Raw genomic sequence first — 23,330 nt, 5'->3', positions numbered from 1 at the left:
GTCCCTGCTCAGGGATGTGGTACCCGGTGCACTGGATTCTGGTGGCCATCCCCAGCCTGTCCTGTGCTTGCTGTGCCAGCCTGGGGCACATGGAAGAGCCTTCTCTGCCTGATTGGAGTGACTGTGGCACTTGCTTTTCCTCAAGGACTGATGGAGAACCCCGACAGAGATGCCACCCTTTTGTACATACGTTTTAGAGTTTGTTGTTGTCTTTAGGATATAGGTTTTAGGGCTTCTTTTTGTCTTCTGTAAATACGTTTCATAGACTTTTGTTAGATATGTTCTAGGTATATACGTTCTATAGAAGTTGTTGTTACAAATATTCTTACAATGTAAATGTGTCTGTGTTCTCATTGCTGTTCTTCTGAAAATAAACAATCTTTATTTTCCACCCCCAGTTCTCTTTCCATTTGCTTCAGGCACAGGCAGCATTTGCAAAGTTGTGGTTTCCGCTTGCTCCAGGTCCCAGCTGGAGGAGCTGGCACAGCCACGACCATGTGCTACCCAAACCAGGTAAGCTGGACCACATGGTGTCGCTTAATGAGGTTTCTATAGCAGCACACAAAAATTACTCAAGAACTGTTATTCCTTTATTCAATTCCTGTATTCAAGGTTACTCAAGAACTGTTATTCCCTTTTTCTCTCATGCCCTCGTGCTGCACGTTGGGCCACCAAAATATGTCTTGGTTTGAAAAGACAGGTGTCTGCTAAGGAAGGCAGGAGCTTCCTGGAAATGGAAAATGTAAACCCCCTCCCTCCCAATTATTATAATTTGAAATTAAAAGGCTCTCAGGCAAAGATATGGGAATAGGAATAACAGTTCTTTACTAGGAAAATTAAAATATAACTGCAATAATACAAACAAACAAAAAAACCAAACACAACTGACAGAGTCAGAATACGACCTGACACCCTGTGGGTCAGGGTGTTGGTAGCAGCACCCCAAACCCAGCTGGGGGAGCGGAGGTTTGGAACAATGGGAGGGGGTGGGAGAGGGGGCACAGGGGAGAGTGGGAGCCGCTGAGATTCCCCCAGGACCCCAGGCCCCGTCCCAGCCCCCCCAGTTCCCTCTGCAGCCCCGCGCTGAGGGGGCTCAGCCAGGAGCGCCGTCGTTCGGGGCTCCCCCGAGGGCAGCGAACGGGAGAGCTCCCGGCTCGGAGAGGCCCCAGCAGAGGAGGGGATCTTGTCCCTCCTCGAGGGCCTTGAAGGGTCTTCAGGCCCCGCTGAAGAGGAGCTTTCCTCTCTTTAGGGTTTTCTGGGGGGCTCCCACCACTCCAAGGCTGTTTTTCCTCCCCATTTTAGGGTTGTTTGTGGGGTCGCAGCCTCACAAGTCCCTTTTTAGGGGGGATCATGATGGCTTTAAGTGACATTTTTTATTGGGCCCCCACTCCAAGCCCTGTAGGGGATGTTTTGCCCCCCCAGGGTGGATTTTTAGGGTTTAAGGGCCCCCGCTCTGGTCGGGTCCACTCTAACTCCCCTTAAAAGGGCAACACCACTCCCGCTGATTCTGGCAGCGGAGCCCGGGGGCGTTGGGAGTTCCTGGAGGATTTGGGGGTACCTGGGAGGGTTTGGGGGTCCCAGGAGGGTTTAGGGGTTCCAGGAGGGTCTGGGGGTACCTGGGTGATGCCGATGATGGCAATGGGGACCCCGTGCTGGGTATAAATGCTTATGATGAATTCCTGGGGGCGTTTTGTGTATCTCCAGGGTTTTTGGGGTCCCGGTGGATTTTTTGGGGTGGTTCCAGGGGAGTTTTCAGCATTCCCAAAAGGGGGATTGGGCGATCCCAGGGGGAACCCAAGGCTGTTTCGGGGTACCTGCCAGTGACAGAGCTGAGACCCTGGGTATGAACCTCCTCACTGTGCACGGGCAGCGTCAGCGTGTTCAGGGAGATCCTGGGGGGCCCGGTGTCACCCCAAACCCCAGGGGACCCCAAATGCTCAGGGACCCCCCAAACTCCCTCACCGCTGGATCTGCTGCAGGCAGGGGGCACCAGCACTCGGCCCCCACCCTCCACCGCCACAGGGGGGCTGTGGAAGAAATCTGGGGGTGCACGGACAGGTCTGGGGGGACCCCTTAAATCCTGGGAAAGGGGAAACACCGGGGAACTCCCAGGAATCCCCACTGGGGGGTTAGGGGAGATCAGGAGGAGTTTGGGCGGGCTTAATTGTGTCACTATCCTCAGGAAAGGGGACTCCAAGGGTCCCCGGTGTCCCCATTCCCAGCAAAAGGTGGGAAAACCCGGGCTGGCTGGGAATAGGGGTCCCAGATGTCCTCGGTGTTGAGGAAAGGAGGGGCTGGGCGCTGGGAAAGGCAGGAATAGGGGTCCAGGGGGTCTCTGGGTGAAGGAAAAGGGAGCTCTGGGGGCTGGGAGAGGCGGGATGGCCGGGAAAGGGGTGCGGGAGTTGCTGGTGCCGGATAAGGGGGTGCAGGGTGGAACCCACGCCGGGAATGGGGGTGCGGGGGGATGGCGGCGCCCGGGAATGGGGGCTCAGGGGCCCCTCGGTGCTCCGGAATGGGCGACCAAAGAGTCCCGGTGCCGGGGGTCCCCCTCAGCTCTCACCGCCCCCCAGGGCCCCAGGAGCGCCCCCAGCCCCAGCGCTGGAGCCATCGCGCTGCTCCTCCTCACTCCCAGTATGATCCCAGTATGATCCCAGTAGAACTCAGGCACCCAGGAGCTGCTCCCAGTACGATCCCAGTACAGCCCAGTCACTGCCACTCCTGGCATCCCCCCCAGCCCCCTCTGCGTCCCGACCTGTCCCGGCTCCATCCCCGCCCCTCCCGCGGCTGGGGGGACTTCGGGAGCGGGGGAGGAGGAGGAGGAGGGAGGAAGAGGCGGAGCGGCAGCAGGGAGCAGCCGGAGGAGAGGGGAGGATGAACCGCGGGGCTCCGGCACTGCCTGAACTCGCAGCACCCCGGGAGCATCTCCCCCCATCCCGCAGGTGCCCGGGGAGGGGGAGCTCGCCCCAAATCTCCCGGGGCTCTCTGGGTTTGGGTTTTTTGGGGGGGATGTTTGGAGCTGGCAGGGCTCCAAAACCGAGCCGCAGCTGGCCCTCGAGGGGACATCGGGGGGTCCCCGGGAGGTGTTTTTGGGGGGTCCCGATGGGCGGCGGTGGCGGCAGAGCCCCAGCGGTTTTGGGGAGCCCCGGGAGAGCCGCGGCTTCCCTGAGCGGGAGCCCAGAGAGAGGAGAGCCCCGAAGCCCCAGCGGGGACCCCGAGAGGGGGGACCCCTGGCAGTGCCGGCACCCCGGCAATGGGGGGTGCTGGGGCTGGAGGGGCGGCACGGCCGGGAAAGGGGTTCGGGGCTCCCGGGGCCGCCAGGGGCTGCTCCCACCGTGGGGGGAATTCCAGTCATTCCCCATTATGCAATTTGCCCCCGGCACAGTCCCAGCTGTTCCCAGCTGCTCCCACTTTACTCTGGTGTGTTCCCAGTTCTCCCAGTTGCTCCTAGGATAGTCCCAGTAACTCCCAGAATGATCCCAGTGTAAGTCCAGTATGTTCCAGTCACCTCCAGTATGATCCCAGTCCATCCCAGTATAAGCCCAGTTGTTTCCAGTCACCCCCAGCATGCACCTAGTGACTCCCAGTTCCTCCCAATTGCTCACAGCTCCTCCCAGTCACCCTCAGAATGGTCCCAGTCATTCCCAGTATATCACATTTGTCCCCAGTGTGCTCTCATTTACCCCCTGTAGTCTCCTACTCCATCCCAGTATGATCCCAGTATGATCCCAGTCTCCCTCAGCGTGATTGCAGTCTGCCCTGGTATGGCCAGCTGCTCCCAGTATGATCCCAGTACAATCCCAGTACAAACCAGTCCCTCCCAGTGCTGCCACTCCTGGCATCCCCCAGCCCTCTGTGCATTCCCCCCTCCCGGATGTCCCAGAGGAGCCCCAAGGGCTGGCAGTGCCCAGGCAGGGTCCCCAGCAAGGCCCAGTTGGGATGTGCAGCCCCCAGTTTTCCCAGTTTGCCTCTCCTTTTGCCCGGGCCGGGTTCCCCCTGGAACAGCGGGTGGGAGCAGCCGAGAGCCCCGCGCTGCCCATCCCGACCTGGCCCGGCTCCATCCCTGCTCCTGCCGCGGGCTGCCAGGGCTGCGGGAACGGGACACCGAGGGTGTCGCTGCTCCTGGGGCAGGAGGAGGAGGGAGGGAAGAGGAGGGATGAAGAAGGAGAGCCAGAAGGGATGGAAGTAGGAGAAGGAGGTGGGCTTAGGGAGGCGGAGGATGAGGGATGGAAGAGGAAGCACAGGAGGTGGAGGAAGAGGAGGGAGAAAGGAGGATTAAGGAAAAGAGAAGTAACCACAAGGTCGAGCACCCCCTAAATTCGCAGCCCCCACCCATGGGATCATCACCCCCCTGATCCCACGGGTGCCTGAGGAGGGACAGTTTGGCTCAGATATCCTGGGGGGTCCCTGGGTGGGGTTTTTTGGGGGGATGTTTGGAGAATGAAGCACTGCAAAGCTGAGCGGAAAAGGCCCCTTGGGGGGGACATTGGGGGGTCCCGGTGGCAGCTGCCGGCAGAGGCAGCCTGGAGGAGCAGAGCCCTGTGTCCCCCAGGAGCCCAAAGTGAGGAGCCCAGAGAGGGGGGAGCGCCGCCATCGGCGGGACCCTCAAGAGCCTGGAGAGGGGCAGGGGGGACTCCTTGGAGCCGCTGCAGCCCAAAGCAGAGAAGAAGGGGACAAGGGAGCCCGGGACCCCAAAACCCCAGCATCCCTAAGTGGGGAGATGGAAATGGGGGGAACTTTTTGGGTTCCTTGGACTCCCAGCAGCCTGGGGAGGGCAGGGACCAAGTAGACGGGGGACCCCCAGTCCAAGCGTGACCCCCAGCAGCTGGGACAGGGGGAACCCCGAACACCAAAGGGGAGGGACCAGGGACGAGGAACTCCTGGGAGGCATTTTCAGGGCTGAATCTTGGTGTTTGCAAGGTTTTTATGGAGCCCAGATGGCCGGTGACTTCTACAGATGGACTTGGGCAGAGGGACCTTCAAACTCAACGTGTTCATCCCGTGTTTTTCCCCAAACCAGGATTTCCCATTCCCAGACCTTAGCCAGATTTAGGAGGAGGCTGCGAGGAAGAGGAAGGAGCCCTGGGACACCCAGGCAGGTGAGGAGGAGGTCAGTGCCCCTTTCCCCCTCTCTCCTGCTCCATCTCCCAGCCCAGCACGGGCCCCAGCTGCAGGACAACCCCGCTGCCGACGCCGTCCTGCTGGGGACGCACTGGGGGGATCTCCTTCCCCTTCCCTCTGGCACGGAGGCAAATCCCATCTTCTCCTTGTCCTTCCACCCCCAGACAAGGAGCTGAGGATGGAGACCAGGGAGGACAAATCCCCACGGCAGAACCTCGTGGAAGAGGCCTTTTTGAGCGGCTCCATGGCACAGGAATCCAACGGGGAGGAAAATCCCCAGAGATCCGACAGGAGGAGGGGCTGCAAGCCCAGCCCAGGGTGCTCTGAGGAGGAAAGACCCACCCTGGGCCAGGAAGGTGGACAGAGCTCCAACCAGAGCTCAGAGCTGGTGGTCCATGAGCAGCTCCATGATGGGGAGAAGCCCCACAAGTGCTTGGAGTGTGGGAAGAGCTTCAGGCGGAGCAACAACCTGATCAGCCACCAGATGATCCACACCGGGGAATGGCCCTATGAGTGTGGGGAGTGTGGGAAGGGCTTTCAGCTGCAGATCCAACCTCATCACCCACCAAAGCATCCACACTGGGGAGAGACCCTACGAGTGTGGGGAATGTGGGAAGAGCTTCAGCCGAAGGTCCCACTTGATCCGCCACCAGATCATCCACAGTGGGGAAAGGCCATACAAGTGTGAGCAATGTGGGAAGGGCTTCAGGCAGAGGTCCAAACTGATCATCCACCAAATGGTCCACACTGGGGAGAGGCCCTACGAGTGTCCCGAGTGTCAGAAGAGGTTTCACACCAGCTCCAGTCTCCTTGTGCATCAGCGGATTCACACAGATGAGAGGCCCTTCCGCTGCCCTGACTGCAGGAAGGGTTTCAAGCACAGCTCCACCCTTTTCAAGCACTGGCGCATCCACACCGGGGCGAGGCCCTACGAGTGTGGGGAATGTGGGATGAGCTTCAGCCAGAGCTCAAGCCTGATCTGCCACCAGAGGACCCACACTGGGGAGAGACCCTATGAGTGTCCCCAGTGTCTGAAGAGGTTTCACACCAGCTCCCATCTCCTCCTGCACCAGCGGGTTCACACAGAGGAGAGGCCCTTCCTCTGCCCTGACTGCGGGAAGGGCTTCAAGCACAACTCCCACCTCATCAGGCACCGGCGCGTCCACACCGGGGAGAGGCCCTACGAGTGTCCCCAGTGTGGGAAGAGCTTCATCCAGAGCTCTGGATTGACCCGACACCAACGGACCCACTGGTAAGGGAAGCCCTGCAAGTGCCCCAACTGCAGGAAGAGCTTTGTGCACTGCTCCAACTCCATCCCCCATGGGAGGACCCACGTTGGTCAGAGCCCCGGTGACCCACATTCCCTGTGATACACAGAGGGAAGACACCTGGCCGGTTATCCTTTTGGTATGGTCCTAATATTCGTCTCATCTATCTTTATCCCTTAAAAACACCTGAAATAGGACCAAAAGGAAAGAAATTTGTCAGAGATGTCTAAAGTCTCACCATTTCACAGCTAATTGAGGGGGAATTTATGGTTTGGGGACATATGATGGGAGACTTGTTGGTCCTTGGGGGATTTTGGGCAGTGTTCTTCATCTCTCTGCATTCCAAACAACAAACAAACCGTCCCACTGAAAACAACGCAATCTTACCCCAAAAAGTCTCAATCCCATCTAAAAATGGCTTGTTCCCATCTCAAAAAACCTCAATCCCATGCCAAAATTACTCAATTCCTTAGCCTCTAGGGTGAGATGGGGTTGGAAGAAGATTGGGAGAAGTGGGATCCAACTTTGGAGCAGTGGGATTGGGGTTGTGTGGGACTGGGTGGGTGGGATGTATTTTAGCAGTAAATAAAATTTTCAGAATTATTTATTCCTGTCCCATTCATTTTCCATCAGTTCTGGTTTGTTTTCCCGAGTGCCGCCTTCTCAGCTGATTGTGTTTGTGTCCTCTTTTCTCTCCTGCCTCTCTTTGCCTGCTCTGTATCTCTCAGTGTTTCCCTTGACCCAGGGCAGCTCCCACCAAAGGCCCTGCCCTGATTTCATTCCCAATCCAGGAGCTACAACCACCATGGGTGAAGTTATGAAGGCTGGCAGTGAAATGTCACTGTAGGATCTTGCTCCACTTGGCTTTTGCCTCTTCCATAAGAGCTTTGCCTTCAAGGGCAGGAAGATCTTTTCCTGGCTGGGAACTGGAATTCCAGCCCCTGGGAGCGTGTGCCATGGATGCCAGAGGGGCATTCCCGAGGCTCCCAGGGTTCTGCTCTTGCCGTGCCTCCCAAGGAGCTGTGCAGGGCCAGGGGACAAGGTGCAGCAGCTGTGTTGGTTCTGCAGTGCCACAAGGGCCCCTGGTTCCATGAGTTTCCACACTGCCAGCAGCGGTTCCTGGGTTCCCATGGTGCCCTGCTGTGCCACCATGGATATTTGGTGGCATGAAGTTCCTCGGTGTCACAATGGCCTACCTGGCTCCATGAGCTCCCGCAGTGTCCAAATGGCCTCCTTGGATGGGCAGTGTCACCATGGGCCATTGGCTCCATGCAGCCCCGCTGGGTCACCGTGGGCTCCTTGGTTCCATGAGGTTCTGGGGGTGTCTCCATGGTCTCCTTGGATCCACAGTGTCACAATGGACCACTGGATCCACGTGGCCCTGCTGTGTCACCATGGCCCCTTGCTTCCATGGGACCCCAGGGTCACAATTGACTCCTTGCTTCCACGTCACCCCCTCAGTGCCAAAATGGCCCCTTCCTTCCATGGGGAACACAAAAGATTTATAGAAACATTGAGCAAATCCTGCTTAACACAGCTGGGAACATCTGTTTGCATTCAAAAGAGAGCTTAAAGGTGAGGATGGCACCAGCAGCTTCCATCTGCAACAGAGATCCAGGGAAAGGACAGGGACACCTGGGAGACTCAGAGAATTCTGCTTCCAGAGATCATTTCTGGTCACACTGTCCCTTGTAGAAAGGTGACACCATTCCAGGCAGCCTGTACTGAGCAGGTGCTTCCTGAGTGGGGTTTGTTGTTCAGGAAATCTGCTTAGGCTTTTCCATTCTTTTCTTACCAAGAGGAAAACTTCTCCTGGGCCTGTGTGCAGGCAGAGCCCTGAGGAGAGCGGGTGGGACACGGTGCACGGGGCTGGGACATGGAGCTGCAGAGCTCAGGGACAAGGTTCTGCTGCAGGGCACAGGGATGTCAGTGCCAGTTGGGCCATGTCAGACCTGGTGAGGCTGGGGCTGAGGAGCAGCTTGTCCAAACAGGGTCAGCCCTCAAGGGGCTCATTCTTCTACATGCCCAGACCTCCTAAGGAGACCTTCAGGATCAAGATCACCTGGGGAATGCTTCTGTCACCTCTTCTCTGAACTGGAAATTTTTAAAAAATACTCACTTGATTAAATAAAAAAATTATGAGGTGCACTTTGAAATCTTTCTCTTTAACAGAACTCCAAACTGACTCAAATCAGTTGCACAATCCCTGGGGACTTGAAGACCATTTAAGTAAGTGAAAGACCCCGAAAGGCCTTCTATATTTAAAGATACCCACGATGGATTTGGGGCTGTGTCCAGGACACTCAGACACTGAGAAGGCTGAAGAAGCTGCTCAAGGAGTCAGAAGCAAAACTCCAAGTCCCCTGGAGCATCACTGGGCCCCACTGAGGGCAGGGACTGCCAAAGGCTCCCCAGGGATGGTGAGAGCAGATCCTTGAGGCCAGGACTGCAGGGAGCCAAAGGCTCAGAGCTGGGAACTGCAATGCTGAGCAAGGCCTGGGCTGGCTGGGGGAAGCAGAAAGGCCAAGCCCTGAGCCCAGCCTGGCACAGCAGGGCCTGTCCCTCACGGGTGGCTCGGGGCTGTTTGTGGGGCAGTGGGATGTGAGGGGCAGCAAGGACAAATGTCACAAACCTGTGTGACACTCCAGATCCTCATGGAACCAAGGGGCCAGTGTGACACTGTGGGAAGTTGTGGAACCAAGGGATCACTGTGGCACTGTTGGGCCCATGGAACCAAGGGGCCAGTGTGACACTGTGCTGCCTCATGGAATCAAGGAGACCATTGTGGAACTCGGGGCCCCCAAGGAACCAAGGGTCCATGGTGACCTTGTGGAGCCGCAGTGTCACAGAGGAGCCGTTGTGACACAGCGAGGGCGCATGGAGCCGAGGGGCCATTGTGACACATCAGGGCTTTGTGGAACCACAAAGCCATTGTGACATTGCAAGGCCTCGTGGAAGCACGGGGCCATTGTGACACTGCAGAAGCAAGGGGGACATTGTGACACTCCAGGGCCTCATGGAACCAAGGAGACCATTGTGACACTGTGGGGTCCCACGACACCAAGGGAACATGGAACAGGTCTGGCTGGCTGGGCCTCCTGGGGGCCACCTGACAGATCCGGCTGACCTTGGCATGGCGAGGGCTGCTTCTCATCTGCCCCTGAAGCACTGGGGCTCTGCGCTTTCCTTCCTATGGGAGAGAACTGTCCTTCTTCTCCAGGAGTCCTTGGCCAAAAGTGGGATTCCTTCCCCAAATTTCCTTATATTGCAAGGATTGTTCCCAGGCAAAATCTGCCAGGAGAGACAGGTCTGGCTGCCTTGGCCACCCAGGGGCCACCTCTCATCTGCCTTTCAAACACTGGGGCCATGTGCTTTTATATCTTGTGGAAAAAACCATCCATCTCCATCAGGCACCCATGGCCAAAATTGGGCATCTGCCTCCAGAATTCCCTATATCCAAGGTCAGCTCCCAGACAGAAGCTGCCAGGACTGACAAGTAGGGCTGGCCTTGGCTTCCTGAGGGCTGGCACTCATGTGCCTCTGAAGCACTGGGGCTCCGTGCTTTCCTTGCTATGGGAAAGACCTGTCCCTCTTTTCAGGTGCCCATTTCCAAAATTGGTATAATCCCTCAAACATTCCCTATTTTTAAGGGTATCTCTCAGAACAAAACCTGCCAGCTCTGCCTGGCCTTGGCCTCCAGTGGTCACCTCTCATCTCCCCGTGAAACACTGAGGCTCTGTTCCTTCCTTTCTATGGAAAAGAACCAGCCTTCTTGTCCAGGGTCCATAGCAAAAATTAGAATTTGGCCTCCCAAATTCTGTATATCCAAGGATTACTCCGAGACAAACGTAGCCAGGACAGACAGGTCAGGCTGGCCCTGTCCTCTGGTGATTTTCTTAGACTATGAGCTGAATGTTTTCATTTGAAAACACCTTAGAGAGTGCCCAGAAATCTCCCATGGTGGGGTTCTGATGCCTCAGGCACATGACCACTACATATGGACAAAGGAGCTCTGTGCTCTGTGCTGTTGTGGTGGTTTTGCATCATGGAAGTGATGTCCTGAGAGAAGCTGCTAGCAGTTTCTTCTGTGTCTGACAAAAAAAGCAATCAGTAATTAGCTTTGAGAATTGACAATCTGTTAAAGCACTAAGGAAACTGCACACGCCTCTGTGAAGACACAAGTTAAAGAGGAAGAAGCCTGGCTGGGTCTCTTTCCCTTCTGGCCAGCAAAGAGGTGCCAAGGCCGGGCCAGCCCCCGTCTGGGCCGGGGCGGGCCGGGCGGCTCCTGCCGTGGGGCCGGGCCCCTTCCCAGGGAGCCCGCCAGGCCCCATCGGCTGCCGGGCAGGGGAGGGGAGGCCGCGGGGCCGAGGCCAGGCCGGGCCGTGGCTGCGCTTGCTGACATCTGGCCGCTGCCGAGCCCTGCCCCGCCGCCAGCCCGGGCCCAGCCAGGATCCGCCAGGCCCCAGGAGCAGCCCCGGGCCGGGCCGGCTGGGCCAAGCTTCTGCCGCCCTTGGGCTTGGCCCGCAACCAGCGGGCAGGGCCAGGAGAAGCCATCGGCCCCGGCCGTGCTGCTGCTCTGCTCTGGCCTGGCTGCTGAGATCCTGGCCCTGCCCCCAGCGCCGCCCAGCCTGACACAGCCCCAGCGCAGCCGCTGCACAAACCTCCATGGGAAAACAGATCCGGCCGCAAGGACCCAGCCCGGCCGGGCTCACGCAACCATCTGCAGGCCCCGCCTCAGATATTGACTCTTCCCGTGCTTCCATCCTCCCTCCAGTGAGAGAAAAGGACAAAGTGCAGGCACACACAGGAGCAACGTGAAGACACCCAGGTCAGTGAAGAGGAAGTTGAGTCCCAGATGGGAGGGATGAGGAGATGCCTTGATCTTGGGGCTGAAATCCTCTGCTAAAGCTATGGAGAAGGATGGAATTGATACATCAGACTCTCTTTTCCTATAATGCATTGAAAAGAATGGGGAGATGACTTGTTCAGCAACGGCCTCCATGCTAAAGTAAGCAAATGTTGAAGTAGCTGTGATCCCATGAGAAGTTTGAACAGAGAAAGAGAGCAAAGTGATGAGACCCTGTGCCCCCAGGGAGAGAAAAAGACCTCTGTTCCCAGAGATGAAGATGATTTAAGAAATAGATGAAGAGAACCTTTGCTCTTGAACAGCTCATCTTTAATCCAATACCCCATAGGTTGACATGGCTCATAAACACAACTCTGGGAAAAGCTGTGAAAAAATGGGAGGAATTTCATTATTGCAGATTTTTCCAGGCAGCTGTTATGCATGGAAATTGAGAGCCACGAGAGAACATGTCTCCATAGCATGAAAGAGAGAATACTGTCCGTAAATGTAGTGAAGAAAGACTATTCGAGAGGTGGTAAACTGACAGAAAATTTTAGATTTTGTCCCTTAACATTCTCAGGTTGTATGGAGAGGGGAAGTGTTCTGAAAGTTTTGTTCTGATTCTTATTACTCTTTCTTTTACTTACTATTGTAAACATTTCTTTATACCCTTTTAAAGTTTTGAGCCCACTTTGCCTTTCTCCTAATCCTATCTCAGAGCAAGAAATGAGTAAGTATAATCTAGTGAGTGCATTGGTAATTAGACAACACTGAACCCACCACACTAATTGATGCATTGGACAAGAAATCTCAAATGGCTGAACCAAAACCACTACAGAAACTTCCTGATGAACTGCACTAGAGCAGAGGGAAATCAAGGCAGAGCCATGGTTTGTCAGGACTTGCTTGATCCTAATGAGCCCCGTGGTGCATTTGGAGCTGAGCCCTGGAACCTCAGGGCCTGAGAGGAGATTGCACAAACCTTTCCAGGAGTCAAAGGCAGAAGAAAACCTCAAAGTGTCTCAAAGCATTAATGGGCCCCACTGAGGTCCATCCCCAACACAGGCTCCTCATGGACTCCTTGGAGGAGAGAACTGGAGGCCAGGATGGCACAAAAACCTCTCAGAGACTCAAAATGGCACAAAAACCTCTCAGTGTGGAAAGAAAAATCAAAAGTACCTTAAAAAAGTTGAGTATCTCAAAGTATTAATGAGCCCCACTGAGTGTCAGTGCAAAACTCTCAAGGGACTCGTTAAAGCAGATAATTGGGGCCATGATTGCACAAACCTCTCACAGAGTCTGTAGCAAAAAGGGAAACCCCAAGTACCTTAAAAGAACTGAAGTACCTTGAAGCATTAATGAGCCCCACTGAGTGTTGTTCCTGACAAAGCCTCTCCAGGGACTAATTACAGCAGATAATTGGAGGCCATGATTGCAGAAAGCTCTCAGAGACTGCAAGGCAAAAGCCAAAGCCAAAGTGCTTTGAAAAACCTGCAGTCCCTGGGAGCATTTTGGAGCCCCCAGGGCCATTCCTGAGCAAGGCTCCCCAGGGACTACTTCCAGCAGATCCTGGAGGCCACTGGGATGTGGGCTAGGGGGGGATGCTGAGGGCAGGACAAGGGGCTGACAGTGCCCAGCCTGGCTGGGGCTGTGCCAGGAGGCCCCAGGGCCTCAGGACAAGGTGTCTCCTGACAGCCCTTGGTGGCACAGACCCTGCTGTGCCCCAGGCCACCAAGACTTGGCTTCTCTTTGTCCCCACCTGTCATCAGTGCCTCCAGTTCTCTGCTCTGCCTGGGGCCTGGGGACACTTTCTCACTTGTGTCCCTCAGTGGGACCCATTAAAAGTCCATGAAACTTTGGATTTGGATTCTGACTTGGGAGTTCTGGAGAGGTTTCTTCAGCTCCCTCTCAGGGCCTGATGTTCAGGGCCTGAGCACAAAGCCCCAAAGGCTCATTCAAGTCCTTGTGCTGTGTCTGTGCTGCTGAGCTGGGCCGGGCTCCTGGCACAGAGGGTGATGCTGGTAAGCAAGCAGAGCTTCAAAAGCACATTTCTCTGCATGAGCAGCTCTTCTCCCAGCCCAGCAGGGCTGGGGCACTGCCTGCAGCCAGCGCGGGCACAGCCCAGAGGCACAGAGAGCTTCAATCAGTCAGGGCTGGGAAGGTGCTGAGAAGTGCCTGGGGCAGAATCACTGCCAGCCCTTGGCACAGGAACCTCTGGCTGCAGGACAATGCAGCTGCAGCTCCTGCAGTGATCTCCTCCAGCTGGAACATCCCAATGCCCACAGACCCTGTGAGTACATTCTCTGATGGTCTCTTGTGCAGAGCAGCCAGGGGTGCCCAGGGCTGTCCTGCAGAGCAGGGTCCTGCAGCCCAGGGCGCTGTGCTGGGCCAGGGACTCTGCTGCCTGCCCGGGACAGCTCTCAGCCGGCCCGGGGAGCTGCTGCCAGCGCTGGCCAGAAGCTGTGGGGGGAAGGAGCCACCCTGAGCAGGGCAGGTGCTGCTGCTGAGAGCTGCTGGCTGGGGCAGGGCTGCTCCCAGCTCCAGACCAGCCTGGGCACAGCTCCGGAGGACACTTCCCAAAGAAGGTAAACCTGGGATTGCTGTAAAGATCAGCAGCTTTCCTGAGAGTGTTTTCAATTTCCTGCTCGGAGAAGAATGGGAAAGTTGGGGTGGTGACAAAAAGATTTTTGCTTTTGGTACATTTTTATATATACATAGCTCTATGAATTACTATTATATTGTTATAAAATTATAATCCTTACTTTACGTTATTAAACTCTTAATTAACTCTATTAAACTACTATTATATACTTCGATCAATACAATGCTTAATTAACTCTAGTACATCTCCTAACCCTTCTCTTAGATTTCAGATCAATAAGCTGACTGTCTAAATACATTCCTGAAATACTGCATTGTCGTATTACCAGGAAGAGGATCTACAAGAAGAACATTTTGGTTTTGACCAGAATATGAGCAGTCATAACAAAAAGCGTGGCAAAGTAGCCCTTGGACCTACACCAATGGGTTGAGCCACGAGTGTGTAACTGGGACAACTGAATCTCCTATTGGATGTTCCTGTTAAATATCCCAATTAATCAACCTTTAGAAATTGTTGAAATCAGGAGCCGATTGAGCCTCATCCCCACTGGGACACCTGGAAGCTTCCAATAAAGGTCTGGTTTTTACTTTACTGTTCTAACTCTGTTGCAAGGGTTGGTTGTTTTTTTTTTTTGGTTTTTTTTTTTTTTTTGATCATAGACAACAGGGGGATGAGAGAAGCAGAACAGGAATTGTAATCCCAGAATGACAGAACATTCTGAGTTGAAAGGGACACACAGGATCCTCAAAGGAATGTTTGAACATTTACAGAGACTCCAGAACTGTGACTTTGGGTGGTCAGTCTCTCTGCTGGCAGCCTCCCAAAGGGCCTTCAGCCACTGCTCAGCCCTGGACAGCAGCAGCATCACCTTGGCAGGGCCCAGCAGGGCTCTCCTGAGCTGCCCTTGCCCAGCTGCACACAGACCCTGCCCCAGCCAGGGCCCTGCACACAGGCAGGTTTCTGTAGGGCCGGGCCGAGGGCACGCGGGGTGGGATGGGCTCTGTGAGCACTGGCAGGGACAAGGCACCTCTCAGGAGGGAATGTCCAGGCCCAGGGAGCTGCTCAGGGAAGGAGAGGGGGCTGAGCAGAGCAGTGCTGGGAGAACAAGCCCATCCAGCCCCTCACCTGCCCTCAGCCACAGGGAATCCTTTGCCTCTCCCATCTCTCAGTGCCAAACTCTGAGTGCAGCAGGAATGCTGGGGATGTCTGAACTCAGAGAGCCAGGAATGATGTGTGGGTAGGAAAACAATTTCTAAAACCATCTCCTGCCATCTATTTCCCTTAGAAGTGTGACTGCAGATGCTACCAACCCTTTCTGCATTAGAAGTGATTCCCCTGACAAATGCTGAATATCCAGCATTGTCCTTCTGCCACATGGCCACAAACCAAGGGCAGCAGGGCAGGGATGGCTCCTTGAGAGCCCCCACGCACAGCCCTGGCTGCTCCTGGTACACTCAGCCAGCACAGCTGGAGCTCAGGCAGGGACCTGGGTGAAGGTTTGCCCAGAGCAGGAACAAGGGTGGGTGAGTCCCAGCAGGACAGGCTACAGGGAATGGCCCAGGTTTGGCTCCAAGCAGCCTCTCCTGACTTGTCACTGTCCTTTCTCCATGAACAGGTGCCCATGTGCAGCCACAGCCAATGTCCAACAGCAGCTCCATCAGCCACTTCCTGCTGCTGGCACTGGCAGAGACGCGGCAGCTGCAGCTCCTGCACTTCTGCCTCTTGCTGGGCATCTCCCTGGCTGCCCTCCTGGGCAACTGCCTCATCATCAGCGCCGTAGCCTGCGGCCACCACCTGCACACGCCCATGTTCTTCTTCCTGCTCAACCTGGCCCTCAGCGACCTGGGCTCCATCTGCACCACTGTCCCCAAAGCCATGCACAATTCCCTCTGGGACACCAGCACCATCTCCTACACTGGATGTACTGCACAGGTTTTTCTGCTTATCTTCTTCCTTGGATCAGAGCTTTCCCTCCTGACCATCATGTGCTACGACCACTACGTGTCCATCTACAAACCCCTGCACTACGGGACCCTCCTGGGCAGCAGAGCTTGTGCCCACATGGCAGCAGCTGCCTGGGCCAGCGCCTTTCTCAATGCTCTCATGCACACGGCCAATACATTTTCCCTGCCCCTGTGCCATGGCAATGCCCTAGGCCAGTTCTTCTGTGATATCCCCCAGATCCTCAAGCTCTCCTGCTCCAAATGCTATTACAGGGAACTTTGACTCATTGCTGTTAGTGTGTGTTTGGTATTTGCTTGCTTTTTGTTCATTGTTTTCTCTTATGTGCAGATTTTCAGGGCCGTGCTGAGGATCCCTCTGAGCAGGGACGGCACAAAGCCTTTTCCACCTGCCTCCCTCACCTGGCCGTGGTCTCCCTGTTAGTCTGCTCTGCAGTGTTTGCCTACCTGAAGCCCTCCTCCATGTCCTCCCCATCCCTGGATCTGTCAGTGTCAGTTCTGTACTCGGTGGTGCCTCCAGCCCTGAACCCCCTCATCTACAGCCTGAGGAACCAGGAGCTCAAGGCTGCAGTGTGGAGACTGATGACTGGATGCTTTCAGGGACATTAAACTGCTGGCCAATTTCTGCAAATCACTTGTAATAAAAGTCATCTTTGATACTTGTTGCTTTGGTTGTGGGTGTTTTTTCCTTTGATTTACTTTTTTCATCTTCTCCCCAAGGAAATGTCATTGTTTGTGCCATTTCTCATTTTGTTTGTCACCACATTCCCTGTACCCACAGACAGTGTCAATGAGGGGCTGCACTCTCGGTGGCTTTAAAGGAATAAAAGCATCTCCCAGCAGAGTTTTCTGCAGAGCTGCCCTTTTGTTGCCTTCTCTGGAGCTGCAGCAGCAATGTCTGTGTGCAGAGCTGGGGGCAGATCAGTGCTGGCACAGCAGCTGTGCCCAGCAGCAGCAGCAGCACTTGGTGTTGCCAGTGCTGCTCCCGTGGCCCTGCCCCGCTGCCCTGGTGGCCCTGGTGTTGCTGCAGGGCCTGAGTGCTCTCGGGGCCGGGCACAGTCCTGGGGGTGGCAGTGCCGGGGCTGCAGCAGGGACAGGCCATGGGCACTGCTGGGGCAGCGCTGACGCCTCAGGCCAGGGCCTGGGGGCTCCAGGCTCCTTGCCCAGGCTCTCTCAAGAACACGGCCAGGCCAATGCCCAGCACAGAAAACCCCCATGAGGAGCCCCAGAGTTGTGGTGTGGGGGCATGGACGTGAGGGAGCAAAAGTGCCATCAGCCCCTGGGGCCAGGAAGGGCTGGGGGATGCCAGGGAAACCACTCAGCTTTGTCCTGGCCTCTGCACTCAGCCAGAAAGTTTGTTCCCATCAGCTGGGACTTTCCTGTCCCACTGCAGACGCTGTTGCTCAGAGCCAGGGCTGCCTGGAAGCCACCCCCAAACTGCCTTCTGCATTTCCTTGGCTTCACCTTTGCTTTCTTTACTCTTCCTGATGCAAATTTCTTCCTCTTGCCCAGCCCTGTCCCCTCCCCTGCACACAGCCCATCCCTGTTTGCCCTTTCCTCTCTGGCCCCACTCCCCATTGCAGTTCCTGCCTTGGCACCATGGGAATGTCCCTTGGGGAGCAGGATCATCCCACAAGTGCTGCAGGAATTGTCTGCAGGCTCCTGCAGTGCCTCATGCTGCTCCCTTGCCAGAGACAGCCCAGGCCAGGGGGGCACATCTGGGCTGCTGTGTCTGCCTGTGGAGCTCCCTGTTCTGGGCAAGGAGGAGGAGCTGCAGAGGCTCTGCAGGACTGACAGGATGGGCTTTGGGGCTCTGAGGAGAAGCTGAGGGACCTGGGCTGCTGCAGCTTCTGAACAGGAGGCCCAGGGCTCCTCCTGCAACTGCTCCAAGGGTGGTTTCAGAGAATCCCAGAACCAGCAAGGTTGGAAAAGGCCCTGGATATCATCAAGTCCAACCTGTGCCCTGACACCGCCTTGTCTCCCCTGAGCCTCCTCTTCTCCAGGATCAACAACCTCAGCTCCCTCAGCCGCTCCTCACTGGACTTGTGCTCCAGATCCCTCACCAGCCTTGTTGCCCTTCTCTGGACACGCTCCAGCCCTTCCATGTCCTTCCTAAATTTGGAGGGGGCAGAACTGGACACAGCACTCGAGGTGCTGCCCAACCAGTGCCCAGCACAGGGGAAGAATCACTGCCCTGCTCCTGCTGGCCACACCATTCCTGATCCAGACCAGGAGCCATTGGCCTTCTTGGCCACCTGGGCACGCGGCTGGCTCATGTCCAGCCTGCTGTCCATCAGTCCCTGCAGGTCCCTTTCTGCCTGGCTGCTCTCCAGCCCCTCTGTCCCCAGCCTGGAGCGCTGCAGGGGTTGTTGTGGCCAAAGTGCAGGACCCGGCACTTGGGCTTGTTAAACCTCACCTTGTTGGATTTGGGCCCTGGATCCAGCCTGTCCAGGGCCCTGTGCAGAGCCCTTTTATCCTTCAGCAGATCAACACTCACACCCAGCTTGCTGTCACCACGGTTCCATGAGGCCCCAGTGTGTCCCAATGGTCTCCATGATTCCATGAGGCCTCCCAGTGTCACAATGTCCCTTTGGTTCCATGGGACCCCTTGGTGTCACAAAGTCCCTTGGATCCTTTGGCCCTGCAGTGTCACAATGGTGCCGTGGTCCCCCAAGGCCCTGCAGTGTCACAGTGGATCCTTGGTTCCATGAGGTCTGGCAGGGCAGCAATGCTCTCCTTGGTTCCCGCTGTCTCCCATGCCTCACACTGTCAGGCTATAGAAGGACACCTGGCCGATGAAGGGGAGTGGGAGTGGGTACCTACTCGAGGAGGGAGGTAATAATAAAAATTCCTCCCAATTCCCCCTCCCAAGCCAGGTGCCACTTCAGATTAGGAATGATCCCCTGGATCTGGAGAGTCAGCCAGATAGTTTAGAAGAAAATTATCTGCCCAGTGAGCCTCCCAGTTATGATTCATCTGTGAGACAGATCACCACCTCTGACATCAAAAAGGAAAGAAGGGTAATCGTGGTGGGTGACTCCCTTCTGAGGGCCCCATATGTCGACCAGACCCACCCCACAGAGAGGTCTGCTGCCTCCCTGGGGCCTGGGTACGGGATATCACTGAGACACTGCCTGGGCTGATTCAGCCCTCTGATTATTACCCACTGCTGATACTCCAGGTTGGCAGTGATGAGATTGAAAAGAGGAGTGTCAGGGCAATTAAAAGGGACTTTAGGGCATTGGGTCAGGTGGTTAATAGGACAGGGGCACAGACAGTCTTTTCCTCAGTCCCTTTGAAGTCTGAGAAAAATGGTGAAAGCAAGAGGAGACCTCACATTATCAACGAGTGACTCAAAGGTTGGTGTCATCAGTAGAATTTCAGATTCTTTAATCATGGGGCAACTTTTACAGCACCTGGCCTGATTGGACCAGACGGGCTCCATCTTTCTGTGAAGGGCAGAAGAATTTTAGCTCATGAAGTGGCAGAACTTGTTGAGAGAGCTTTAAACTAGGTCTGAAGGGGGAGGGAGATGCATCTGACCTGTCTGGAAGCAGGCCCAAGGGTGGTAAGCCTGAGTTAGGGGTGAAATCAGCAGCCCAGCTGAGGTGCGTGTACACCAATGCACGCAGCATGGGTAACAGACAAGAAGAGCTGGAGGCCATGGTCCAACAGCAGAGCTATGATGTAATTGCCATCACAGAAACGTGGTGGGATGACTCACATGGCTGGAGTGCTGCACTGGATGGCTGCAAGCTCTTCAGGGGAGATGGGAAAGGGAGAAGAGGTGGAGGGGTGGCCCTTTATATTAGGGAGGGTTTTGATGCTTTGGGTGTTGAAATTAATGATGATGAAGTTGAATGTCTACGGGTGAGAATTAAGGGGAAGGCCAACAAGGCTGAGATCCTACTGAGAGTCTGTTATCGTCCACCCAACCAGGAAGAAGAGGTGGAGAATTCATTCTATAAGCAGCTAGAGAATGTTTCAGGATCATCAGCCCTTGTTCTTGTAGGTGACTTCAATCTGCTGGACACTTGTTGGGAACTCAATACAGCTGAAAAAAGGCAGTCCAGGAAATTTTTACGGTTTGTGGAGGACAACTTTTTGCCACAGCTGGTGGGTGAGCCCACCAGGGGAGGGACTATGTTGGATCTGCTGTTTGCAAATAGAGATGGGCTGGTGGGAGATGTGGTGGTTGGAGGTCACTTGGGGCATAGTGATCATGAAATTACAGAATTCTCAGTATTTGGTGAAGTCAGGAGGAACACTAATAATACTTTTACACTGGACTTCTGGAGGGCAGACTTTGACCTATTTAGGAGACTTATTCAGAGAGTTCCTTGGGAAGCAGGCCTTAAAAACAAAAGAGTTCAGGAAAGATGGGCGAGCTTCAAAACAGAGATCTCGAGGGCACAGGAACAGACTGTCCCTGTGTGCTGAAAGACGAATCGATGAAGCAAATGCCCAGCCTGGATGGGCAACGAGGTTCTGGAGGAACGTAGGAATAAAAAGACGATGCATCATCTTCGGAAGGAGGGTCAGGTCTCTCAGGAAGTATTTAAGGGGTTTGCTAGGGCATATAGGAAAGAAATTAGGGAGGGCAAAGCTCAGTTTGAACTTAAAATGGCAATTTCAGTAAAGGCTAATAAAAATGTTTTTGCAAATATATTAATGATAAAAGGAAGGGTAAGATCAGTCTTTGTTCTTTATTAAATGCGGAAAGGAATTTAATAACTGCAGATGAGGAGAAGGCAGAGGTGCTTAACGCTGTCTTTGACTCAGTTTTCAGTGAGAAGATGATTTGCCTTCAGGACAGCTGTCCTCCTGGGCTGGTAGATGGTGTCAGGGAGCAGAGTGGACCACTGTTATCCAGGAGGAGGCAGTCAGAGAACTGCTGAGCTGCTTGGATGTTCATAAATCCATGGGACCAGATGGGATCCACCCCAGGGTGATGAGGGAGCTGGCAGATGAGCTTGCCAAGCCGCTCTCCATCATTTACCAGCAGTCCTGGCTCACTGGGGAGGTCCCAGATGACTGGAAGCTGCCCAATGTGACACCCATTCTCAGCAAGGGTGGGAAGGAGGATCCTGGTAATTACAGGCCAGTCAGGCTGACCTCAGTACCCGGTAAGGTGATGGAACAGTTCATACTGAGTGCCATCACACAGCACTTACAGGATGGCCAGGGTGTCAGACCCAGCCACAGGGGTTTAGGAGGGGTAGGTTGTGTCTGACCAACCTGGTCTCCTTCTATGGCCAGGTGACCCTCCTGGTGGATGTGGGACAGGCTGTGGATGTGTCTGTTTGGACTCCAGCAGGGCCTTTGGCACTGTCTCCCACAGCACACTCCTGGAAAAGCTGCAGCCCACGGCTGGGCCAGGAGCACTCTGTGCTGGGTTCAGAACTGGCTGCATGGCCGGCCCAGAGAGTGCTGGTGAGCGGTGCTGCATCCAGCTGGGGACAGCCACCACGGGTGTCCCTCAGGGCTCTGTGCTGGGGCCAGCTCTGTTCAATATTTCTATTGGTGACATGGATGAGGGGATTGAGCCTTTCATTAGTAACTCTGCAGATGACACTAAGCTGGGAGCGTGTGTCCATCTGTTGGAAGGCAGGAGAGCTCTGCAGGGACACCTGGAATGGTTGGAGGGATGGGCAGAGTCCAATAAGATGAAGTTTAACAAGTACAAGTGCCCAGCCCTGCACTTTGGCCACAATAACCCCCTGCACTGCTATAGGCTGGGGATGGTGTGGCTGGACAGTGCCCAGGCAGAAAGGGACCTGGGGGCACTGGTCAACAGCCGTCTGAACATGAGCCAGCAGTGTGCCCAGGTGGCCAAGAAGGCCAATGGCTCCTGGCCTGGATCAGGAATGGTGTGGCCAGCAGGATCAGGGCAGTGATTCTTCCCCTGTACTTGGCACTGGTGTACTTGGCATTCTTCCCCTGTACTGGCACCGTTCCTCGAGTGCTGTGTCCAGTTCTGGGCCCCCCAATTTGGGAGGACATGGAGGGGCTGGAGCGTGTCCAGAGAAGGACAACAAGGCTGGTGAGGGGTCTGGAGCACAAATCCCATGAGAAATGACTGACGGAGCTGGAGAAGAGGAGACTCAGAGGTGACCTTATCACTCTCTACACTCCCTGAAAGATGGTTGTGGTCAGGTGGGAGTCGGTCTCTTTCTCTTCACAGCAACTGGCTGAACCAGAGGACACAGTCCTAAGATGTATCAAGGGAAATTTAGGTTGGATATTAGGAAAAAAGTTTTTTATGGAAAGGGTGATAAAATACTGGAATTGTCTGACTCAGAGGCACAGAAAGTTTCTCTTCAGGGCCAACAGACTACAGTTGAACAGGACAAAATTTAATAACAATCACACTCTTCCCTGAGCTATGTGCAACATCTGATGAGTCCAGCATCCACAAGTGATTTCCATACTAAAATTTATTTCAGACAAACGTGGTTCTGTGATTGATATAAACACAATTCAGTTCTTCTATCAGAATGCTCGTCCTGGAGTGGGGGAAAAACAGCTCAAACAATTCCTGATTTGCAAAGCTTTCAGTGGTGGATGGAGAAGGGAGGTCAGGCTGCTTTTGGTGTTGAGGAAATGCTGAACCCAGCCTGACTCATTTCATCTCCTCCTGGCCTGGCTGATCTCCCCTCTTTCCCCTTCCACCCTTTGGCTTTTGTCTCCCACCAGGCCCCCCGGTGAAGAGCCTGGCTCTGTGTTCTCCATCCCCTCCTCGCTGGCACTGCCAGGCTGGGATGAGGAGCCCCTCAGCCTTCCCTGCTCCGGGCTGGACAAGCCCAGCTCCCTCAGCCTCTGCTCACAGCCCAAGGGCTCCAGCCCCACCTTGGAGGCCCTTCCCTAAGCCTGCTCCAGCTGCCAGACATCTTTCCTGCCCTGGGGAACCCAACCCAGGCCACAGGGACCTGGATAATCCACAGCCTTGATGTCCTGGTCACACAGCCCTGGCCTCATTTCCCCGTGTCAGGCTGTGGGCTGGATCCTGTGGAACATCCTTTGGTGGAGGCTGTGGCTCCAGGTGGACCGGGGGGATAGCGGGGGACAGGGACCCCGCTGGGCATGAACAGCATTGGAGTTGTTGGGAGAAACTGTGAGGGGGAGCTGGGGCGGAGTGACCAACCCAGTGACCTCACAGAGCCCTCCTGGGATGTCACACAGCCCCTCTGGGATGTCACAGCCCAATCTCTAATCTCACACAGCTGGTCTCTGATGCCACAGTCCATTCTGTGATGTCACAGAGCTGCCCTGTAATGTCACAGCAAAATCTGTGATGTCACAGCCTGCTCTGTGATGTCGCAGTCTATGATGCCGTAGCTGCTCAATGACCTCACATACCCCACTCTGTGATGTCATAGCCCACTCTGTGACCTCATGTTACAGATGATAAATTGTCTCCACCAAGTGAGCTGACACCTGGAGCTTGTTCTCCAAAACCCCAGGCCTATGGAAACCACACAATGCCCATTGTGTGAGAAGGGGAGCTGGAAGTTCACCAGCCTCAGTGTCCTGCC

At 55.1% G+C, this 23,330-nt stretch overlaps 2 protein-coding genes and 2 pseudogenes across 2 annotated transcripts in view; 2 read left to right on the top strand and 2 right to left on the bottom strand.

Annotated features, from left to right (window-relative positions):
• Nucleotides 1–6,564, top strand: part of LOC128782905 (zinc finger protein 850-like) — a 211,394-nt pseudogene extending 204,830 nt beyond the window's left edge.
• LOC128782916 (serine/threonine-protein kinase pim-1-like) overlaps nt 1–9,471 on the bottom strand; it is a 43,748-nt gene extending 34,277 nt beyond the window's left edge. The window contains exons 1-2 of the transcript XR_008428920.1: nt 9,019–9,471; nt 8,022–8,480 (exon numbers count right to left, since the gene is read on the bottom strand). The gene's annotated coding sequence lies outside the window, so the exon portion shown is untranslated. The remainder of the gene's footprint in view (nt 1–8,021; nt 8,481–9,018) is intronic.
• Nucleotides 1–23,330, bottom strand: part of LOC128782904 (zinc finger protein 271-like) — a 510,341-nt pseudogene that overhangs the window by 15,582 nt on the left and 471,429 nt on the right.
• On the top strand, nt 14,686–16,454 carry LOC128782976 (olfactory receptor 14C36-like). The gene has a single exon (XM_053933569.1). The coding sequence runs from the start codon at nt 15,473–15,475 to the stop codon at nt 16,058–16,060; it is 588 nt and encodes a 195-aa protein (XP_053789544.1). The 5' UTR covers nt 14,686–15,472; the 3' UTR covers nt 16,061–16,454.

The sequence above is a fragment of the Vidua chalybeata genome (genome assembly GCF_026979565.1).
Source record: "Vidua chalybeata isolate OUT-0048 chromosome W unlocalized genomic scaffold, bVidCha1 merged haplotype SUPER_W_unloc_5, whole genome shotgun sequence".
Classification (NCBI taxonomy): Eukaryota; Metazoa; Chordata; class Aves; order Passeriformes; family Viduidae; genus Vidua; species Vidua chalybeata.
The sequence above is the reverse complement of the archived record's forward strand: the minus strand, read 5'-3'. Positions and strand labels throughout refer to the sequence as shown.

What these genes read in the sequence shown, in the direction of transcription:
- LOC128782976 (XM_053933569.1), top strand. Translation starts at nt 15,473, where the DNA reads ATGTCCAACAGCAGCTCCATCAGCCACTTCCTGCTGCTGGCACTGGCA.